At 40.3% G+C, this 8,572-nt stretch overlaps 1 protein-coding gene across 1 annotated transcript in view; it reads left to right on the top strand.

Moving 5' to 3' along the window:
* RND3 (Rho family GTPase 3) overlaps positions 1-8,079 on the top strand; it is a 28,405-nt gene extending 20,326 nt beyond the window's left edge. The window contains exons 4-5 of the mRNA XM_014066399.2: positions 2,186-2,320; positions 6,152-8,079. Coding sequence (XP_013921874.1) covers positions 2,186-2,320; positions 6,152-6,403 — 387 coding nt within the window. The 3' untranslated portion in view covers positions 6,404-8,079. The remainder of the gene's footprint in view (positions 1-2,185; positions 2,321-6,151) is intronic.
* Positions 8,080-8,572: the final 493 nt, after the last annotated feature.

Genomic DNA, 8,572 nt, shown 5'->3' on the forward strand with positions numbered 1-8,572 from the left:
TAACTTACACTGCCTGACTAGAGGTGGTATTCAGCAGGTTCTGACCAGTTCTGGAGAACCGGTAGTGGAAATTTTGAGTAGTTCAGAGAACTGGTAAATACCATCTCTGACTGGCCCCACCCCCCATCTATTCTCTGCCTCTTGAGCCACAGCTGATCAGGAGGGAATGGGGATTTTGCAGTAATCTTCTCTCGGAGTGAGGAGGGAATGGACATTTTACAGAATTCTTTCCCTGCCATGTCTACTAAGCCATGCCACACCCACCAAGCCACACCCACAGAACCAGTAGTAAAAAATGTTGAATCCCACCACTGATCTCTGTCTGGTGTATGTGTGTGTGTAGTCCTTGGTGGACTCTGAGTTTGGTTGTTTGCTTTCATTACCCAATTAGATAACATTATCAGGGCTAGTAGGTGTGGTATTTGCAGTATATACAGTAGCACCAAGGTAGGGCGGTAGCTTTTTAGGTACAGTGAACACCAAAGACGTCAGAGTTCAACCCTGAGCATATATATGTATATATTCTCTGCTTTTGGATGTACATATGTATTAAGGATAATTAAAGAAAGTGGAAGATATTATAGACTAGTTCTCCCCCTTTCTCTCCTTCTCTCTCACACACTTTTACATCTCTAACCTCCTGCTAAGGGATGCAGTTGCTCAATGGCTAAGACGCTGAGCTTGTTGAGCAGAAAGGTCAGCAGTTCAGCGGTTTGAATCCCTAGCACTGCGTAATAGAGTGAGCTCCCATTACTTGCCTCGGCTTCTGCCAACCTAGCAGTTTGAAAGCATGTAATGCAAGTAGAAAAATAGGGACCACATTTGGTGGGAAGGTATCAGTGTTCCGTGCGCCTTCGGCATTTAGTCATGCCGGCCACATGGCCACGGAGACATCATCAGACAGCGCTGGCTATTCAGCTTTGAAACGGAGATGAGCACCGCCCGCTAGAATTGGAAATGACTACATATATGTGCAAAGGGAACCTTTACCTAACCTCCTGATAATCTAAAGGTTCTCATCACTTCATGAGGCAGTGGAGACCTCTTGCCATCCTTCACTTTTGTTCCCGGGACAAAAGTTATGGAAATAAAATCCCCATTTCAGAGCTTCCTCCAACATACAGCATGATCAAATTCAGCTGAGATTGCACCCTTTGGGAGAGGGGGAGGAGCAAAAGAAAGAGGTATAATGACATCATCATGCAGGGCTGCCTTGGAATTTTCAGTCCATGTTTCTCATTTTTAGGGAGGGTTTTTTTTTAATTTACTTTTTCCAAACCTATAAGAGGTTTCATATACCCCTTTAGAGCCATCTACTACTGTGATTTGGCAGTGTGCATGGTTGGGAGATTTTACATTGGGGGAAAGAAGGAGGAAGAAGATGAGGAAAAAAAGATATTAGGGTCACATCTGTGGCCAGAAGGGGGGAAATGTTGAAAGGGAGGTCTTGGCAAAGCAGTAATATACTATTGTAAGCCACACAGAGTCAGTCAAGATAATGTGATGGATGGCATATAAATTGAATAAAAAAATAAATCAAAGTGCCAACTTTTTTACAGGCATGTACCAAAGGGACAAAACTTTGTTCACCATGCTGGGACTACTCTGGATTTTTTAAAATCTCTGTCTCTTTCCCTGGATGCTATTGGGGCCACATATGGTCCATGGACTGTATTAATCCTTCACTCTTCTATATATCTGCAGTTGAGAAGCTCAATTTCTGGGGTGGAGGGGAAAGGCTATTGAGAGCCTTAAGTACGTCCATACGTACTTAAGCATTTATATAAATTTGACTGGAAGAAAAGGATTTAAATGATCGACATCTGCAGATGCAGATGATGTAAATGATGTAAACATGATTGAATCTGCATCCTAAAATCACAATGAAGGCATTTATGATTTGAGTCCTGAGTAAAGCTGAACCTTACAATCCTTTGCATCTATGCTCAGAAAAAAAAGCTTTATTACCCATGATTGATTTTACTCAGAGACAAGGGCGTGTAGGATTACAATCCGATACTATTTAATACTTTAATTGGATGCTTTACTTTACTGTTACATAGCACTTCAAGTGTACAGCTAATCATGATAGGAATTAACACTTTAAACTTCTCAGTGGCGCAAGATGCACTACTTTATTATTGCATTATGGCATTGCATGATCATGAATGTCTTATTTTTACAGTGGAAAGGAGAAATTCAAGAGTTTTGCCCCAACACCAAAATGCTTTTGGTTGGCTGCAAGTCTGATCTGCGCACAGATGTTAGTACGCTTGTAGAGTTGTCCAATCACAGACAGACACCAGTGTCATATGACCAGGTAAGTTCTGACAATTCCATATTTTGCTTGTTACTTTCAGACTTTTTATAGTACAGTGTAGCAAAGACAGATACATACGCTACACTGATTTTCATCATTCATAATTACTACAGGCAGTGGGAATTTTGTGAAACCAGAAAATGTGAATTAGTGACTCACGGTGCTCTCAGTGTCATTGCTTACCATAGTTGCAGAGCTCATCCTGCAATTAAGAAAACCCAGGTTCAATTTGTAGAGTGTCAAGATAAATGAAATCTGAACTATGAGTGCAACAGTAGACAGTCTTTTTCATTTGGGTGCCTGCAAATTTTCTTTGAGTTCTGCTTGGGAGACAGACATGGGTCTGGATGGCATATACGGGGGTCTGGATCCCCGTTGTCCTTTAAAAGACTTCCCCCAAACCCAAATGAAAGTCTACAATTTTGGTCCCGTTCATTCTAATGGTGACTGCAAATAAAGTCCTGGAGAAGAGTAAATTTGTGCTGCCCAAACACTCCCAATGAAATGTTGACCAGTCAGTTAGCAAAATGGAGTAATGGATTGACTCAGTATGGAAGGCAGTCCTGTGCCAGAGTCTCCACATTGGACCAGAAGACATGATAGAGAGAATGGATGATCTTTTGTAGGAAGGTCTTGAACAATGCTAGTATCTCTACATAGATAGTGAAGCTCAAATAAAATAGTCTTATGCATGAATGATTTGCGAGCCAGCACTCATTAGCATGTTGGGTGAAACCTAGTCGTGGTGGCTTATATGAACCTACCCATTGCTGCTTGTTCCATGTTGCGTTGAAATCAAGCTATGCAATACATAAAGGAAGCATAAACAGCAGAAATGTGTTTGCACGTATCCTACTGGAATCCAATTACTCACAACTGAGGACTTCACGGAAGAGCTTTTGTGTGAACAGAGATCTCTTCAAAAGGAATAGGGGTTGCTCCCCTTGATAACTCAGAATACAATCTGCAGAATTTGTTATCAACAACTGCAGGCTTTCTGTCCCCCTCCCACTTTTCTGTGTTGCTGAAGCTGGATAGCTAAACCGGGCAGGAGTCCATTTGGCTTTAAAAGGTTCTCCTCCCTTTGTGGAAAGAGTGAACTGAATGTGTATTTCCTTTTGTCATGATAAGCAATAAGGCAGAAACGGCTGTTTTTCTTTAAAGAAGCAAAAAAAGTAGGGAGTGCGTCTAACCAATGTCTCAAACTGGGAATTGCCACCCTTCTCCCCCATGAAGATGGCAGAGGACTCTTTTGTATTGTTATAAAGCTGCATCAACCTAAATCTGATGTAACACAACAAGCATCAAATAACCCACTTCCAAAACATTTCCCCGAGGCAAATGGATTCAAAGGGCATTGAAAACAGTCATTATATTGTTAAGAAAACTTGGTTTCAGCCGGCATACAACTGGTTTACAATATGGGGATTTCTGTTTGTTGTTGAACACCAAAACACATCAACCCTAGCCAAATGGTTGATAGTCATGATGTTTGGAGATGCAGTCCAGCTATGTCTGGAAAACAACATGGTTCCCTGCCAGTCTACAGTTTCTCCAAATCCTACAGCTTCAGGATATTTGTCAACCTTTTTTTAGGTCTATCACATCTGATGAGATCTTGGCAATATCATTGCAAGGACTTGTTAGACAGTGCTGAGTTTTCACAAAACTTTCACATGAAATATTGGCATTCCCCCCCTCCCCCAATGTTTACTTCTCAAAAGGTATACCCGCTAAAAGCAGAGAAGCAAAACAATAACATAGCTTATGTATTAGTCCTCCCTATTTAAAAAAAAATTACAGACGAAACCATTTTTGTCCCGAAGACACAGGAATTAGTTCCATTTGAATTGTCAAGAAAATAATTGGGATTTTTTTTCCCCCACACAGCATTTGCTTTCTAAACTTTATCAAGCTGCGATTGAGTCTTATGAACAGATTTTTTTCCTCTACAGAATCTATAGGAATAAATAGGAGTAAACACCTACAGTTGACAACATAGATGGATACTGTGATAAAATGGGGAAAGGGTCTTTTATTGGTTCATAGAGGTGGGTTGATCTTGATAGTAGTTTCAAACTAGAATCATATGGCCTTGAATCAGGCTTTATGGTGTACGGCACAACCACAATCTTATGCCTTTCAGGACTACATTTTTGTGGGCACCAAATTGGAGCTTTGTAAAATAACATATGAAACAAATACTTCTCTGTGGTTTCCCATGTAGCGCTGGTGAGTTTAACTTTCTCACTGCAGATTGATTATCCTGGATAATCCAGAAACTATCTGATTGCCCCTTCAGTTGTAATGAGACAAGCCATTTAATTATCTTGATTTATTTTTCTGCCAAAATGTTCGAGCTTGCACAAAATTATCCAGCTTTCCTTCTGAGAGTCAACTCAAAGCTCCAGCTCTTATTATCTAAAGACCCAACAACCTTTGGTTTCTGAATGTCTTCCAGATCATTTCCATTAGGCACAAAGTGACAAAGTGCAAGAGACCATTCCTAACGTCAGTAGTGAGGCTCGTATTTGTACAACCGGAATATGCAAACTGTTCTAAGTTCTAGTTGAACAACATTTTTCCCTGTCCAGGTTGAGCAAATAAGCATTATTACCAAACAGGAAAATCAAATATTTGTTTTTCTTCCAGTTTTAAGTGGCTTGTATCCCTCCCTGATGCTTTAGGGCACTAAATGGCTCAGAGGAATAAAATTATAGATCTCATTATCAATTAACAACCTATAGTTTGTTTGTTTCTTTATTAATTGTTGGCTTAGTGAAAGTTGAGGGTTTCTGGAAAACACTGTTCTTTGCCTGCATAGTATAATACTAGACTTTGCTATGTCGAAGCCCATACGTGTGATTTTAGAGTCAGGTTACAGGTTTTACCAGTCTTGACTAGCGATGAAAAAAGATGCCATCTGCTGTCCAGAATCTTAGCTCAAGCAGTTCTACCCTATTTCTTTAAGAGAACAGAGAAGGTGGCTTAAGTTCACCACATTTGGATGGCTTGCTTTGTCTTTTGAAGCCCGTTGGGTTTTTAAAGTCAACAACTATAGGTCATAATCTGAACTAGTTGAACTATTCAACCTTGTATTTAGGGGGAAAGGTAGCAGACAGCCCAAACCCAAAAGCCTACATTGGTTGCTACATAAAGAGCGGTCTGTACCACAGTAGTTAAAACAATTTGCTCAGCATGGGAAGGGAAATGTGTCTTGTCTGCTGTGTTGGGTTTATGTATATCATACAAAATTGTGCTAGGAGCCTTTAGTTCCTTTTCCCCTCACTGTTACTTGTTGCGGGTCATATCTAATCCATTCCACAAGCTCTGGACACACAGACACTGCATTGTAGGACTGCTGAAAGGAACATGAAATATTCAGACCATGGAACCAGAATTTAGGACCTGATGATTGTTGCCTATCATCTGACCCTGTTACTTCTCTATAAGTACTGTCTTGAAATGGGTAGGGTTCAGTAAGGGCGTTTTTTTAAAATGTGGCTATTGTTAGACTACCAAACTGCTTAAAGATTCCACTGTCCAAATTGTCAAAGATCCTTTAAGGTTGTGATGTGGACAATAAGACCTAGGATCAGCCTTTATTGGTTGAGCGTCCTCCAAATTCATTGAGGTTAATATTCCTAGAATTGGCTGTGATGGTTGGGATTCTGGGAATTGTAGTCCTAACACATCTGAATGACAACCAGGTGTAGAAGTCTGTTTTTATTTTCCTAAATGCTTCATCCAAAAGCAAATAGGACTTGGTTTAGGTTTGAACGGACTTTTACTGAGGGCTAATACCTGCCTCTCCTTTGTCTTTCTTCCTAGGGTGCAAACATGGCCAAACAGATTGGAGCAGCCACTTATATTGAATGCTCAGCCTTGCAGTCCGAAAACAGCGTACGAGACATTTTTCATGTGGCGACCCTAGCCTGTGTAAACAAAACTAATAAAAATGTTAAGCGGAACAAGTCGCAGAGGGCAACAAAACGAATTTCACACATGCCAGGCCGGCCAGAACTCACTACAGTCACCACAGATCTGCGGAAGGACAAAGCAAAGAGCTGTACAGTGATGTGAAGACTCAAGTTTCTCACTCAAGATGGCAAAGGACCATGTGTTTGGGGGGATAGAGGATAACTCAACAAGAAGTGCCCAGTGAAAGTGGCCTATTGTATGGGCATGCCAATGCTTAAAGGCCACCGTTTCCCCTTAGTAGGCAAGAACTGTACTTGAGGGGTCAGTATGTAGGGAATCAGTGGGAAAAGATGGATCCTGAAGGGTTGTTGAAGCTACTTGGATGAAATACCAAATATGAATGAAGCTATTTGAATGTGTTAATGTGGCTAAAGGATTAAGTAGCACCCAAGGAAATGATGTTCTGGAGGAAGCTTATTTTCAGTCTGTTTTGAATACCAACTTCGATTCTGATTACGTTCTAAACAACAGATCTAAAGATCTACTCTCAGATCTAAAGTCAAGATTTTCCTACTCCTTTCATTGTGAATTTTGGCCTTGTGATGCAGTTTTAGTTTTTTCCAAAGAATATATCTTTGCCTTTTAGTTGAACCTTAAAAATAGGAAGAGTTATTCTGGAGAAGAATGCTCTTAGACTTTAAAAATATATGTTGTGTGAGAGGACTAGAGTGAAGGAAGAAGCTAAACACTTTTTAAAAGCTATTGTTATGAAAACACGGATGGATAAGGAAGAGGGTTTTAAGAATCTCTTTTTCATCTCTTTGTCTTGGATATGACACCTTTCCCTTCATGCTTGACCCATCCTTTTGGATAATGGGCTGAAAATTAAGTTGGATTTCAATGGCTTCTTCAGGAGTTGTACACAACAAGAATAGCATAGATGGAAGAGTAACAACATCCAACAAATGGTGCTAAGAGTTAGTTATAAAGAGCGTAGTCTTACTGCCCTCCTAACCCGCTCTTTTAGTGTGAAGGAGGCCAACCACAGCACTGTGTGTAAGAGAGTAAGTGCTGTTTTGCTATATGACCTTTTCTACAGTTCTGTCCTGGGTATTTTCTGTTTCGGCTAGCACATGAGCCAACCTTCTCCAATTAGTTCCATTAAAATGTATCTCAGAGAGAGAAAGGGAGAGAAAGGCTGCGTATGGATGACCGTCTCTTATTACACATTTCTGTTTACTTGTAATGAGCACTCTGAGGAAATGGGGGAGGAGGAGCCCAAAGAATGGTGGAGCCTTAACAGGTCCCATGTGGAAACAGGATATTGCATTAATCCTGAAGGTCTAATGCAAGCATATCCAGACAGTGATCATTAAACATTACTTGGGTGACCCAGATTCTGTCAAATTCCTTTTCCCTGACTGATGACTATTGTTACATCCACTAAGCCAATCTCAAAAATAGTTTGCAGATGTTGTTGCGTTGGAAGACATTGCAGAGCTCTGCTGAGAAGCTGTCTCTCTAGCTTGCCCAAAGCCAGCGTTTTTCTCCAATGCTTCATTTTTGAAGCACTTCCACACGAAAGGTCCAGATCTATTGCCACCGTGATAACGCTTTTGATTGACGCAATGGTATGCTTATGGCAGTATTAAAACAAGCGAACGAAACAAAAAAAGCTGGCAAGTGCTTTCCGTATTTAAGTATTGTAAAATGAGAAATGAGTTAACTGTTTCAGCAGAACATCACTTTTTAACAAATGATGGTCACTTTGTATGTTTGGTTATTGTTTCTGCAGTATTTATTTTTCTTTTAAATAAAAAAAATGTTTAGTCGTTGATTACATCTGTGTTCCTATGTTGTTTTATACTGTCCCACCACTGATATTTATGAGGGGCAAAGAACAGAAAGACCAGTTTGGATGACCCGGAGATAAAAATCTTGGATCGGTGATCAAAGAGAAACTTATGTTTCAGTGTTTGAAGAGAGGTCAGGACGGTGGGTGCAAGCAGTCTGGTCCCTTTATGTAAGAATGTTTAGACCACACCAGAACACTTTAGTTAATTTGTGGTAAATGCTTGGCATTTTTGCCTGTTGCTGCAGCTTGGTATAGGATTTTTATATGCTGTTGAAAAGAAAGACACAGGCAGGAGAAAGAAAGAAAAACAAAGAAAAAGGAAGGAAGGAAAGAGAAAGAGGGAGAGGGGGAAAAGGGAGGGAGGGAGGAAGGAAGGAAGGAAGGACAGTGATATTGGGAAAAGGTAGAGAACCAAGCCTACAAGTGGATTCGGATCTTTTTTCAGTAAACATTAAAAAATTTCATTTCATATAAAT

The sequence above is a fragment of the Thamnophis sirtalis genome, unplaced genomic scaffold, assembly GCF_051295495.1.
Source record: "Thamnophis sirtalis isolate CommonGarterSnake01/CBP01778 unplaced genomic scaffold, rThaSir2_p1.2 scaffold_1, whole genome shotgun sequence".
In the NCBI taxonomy this organism is placed as follows: domain Eukaryota; kingdom Metazoa; phylum Chordata; class Lepidosauria; order Squamata; family Natricidae; genus Thamnophis; species Thamnophis sirtalis.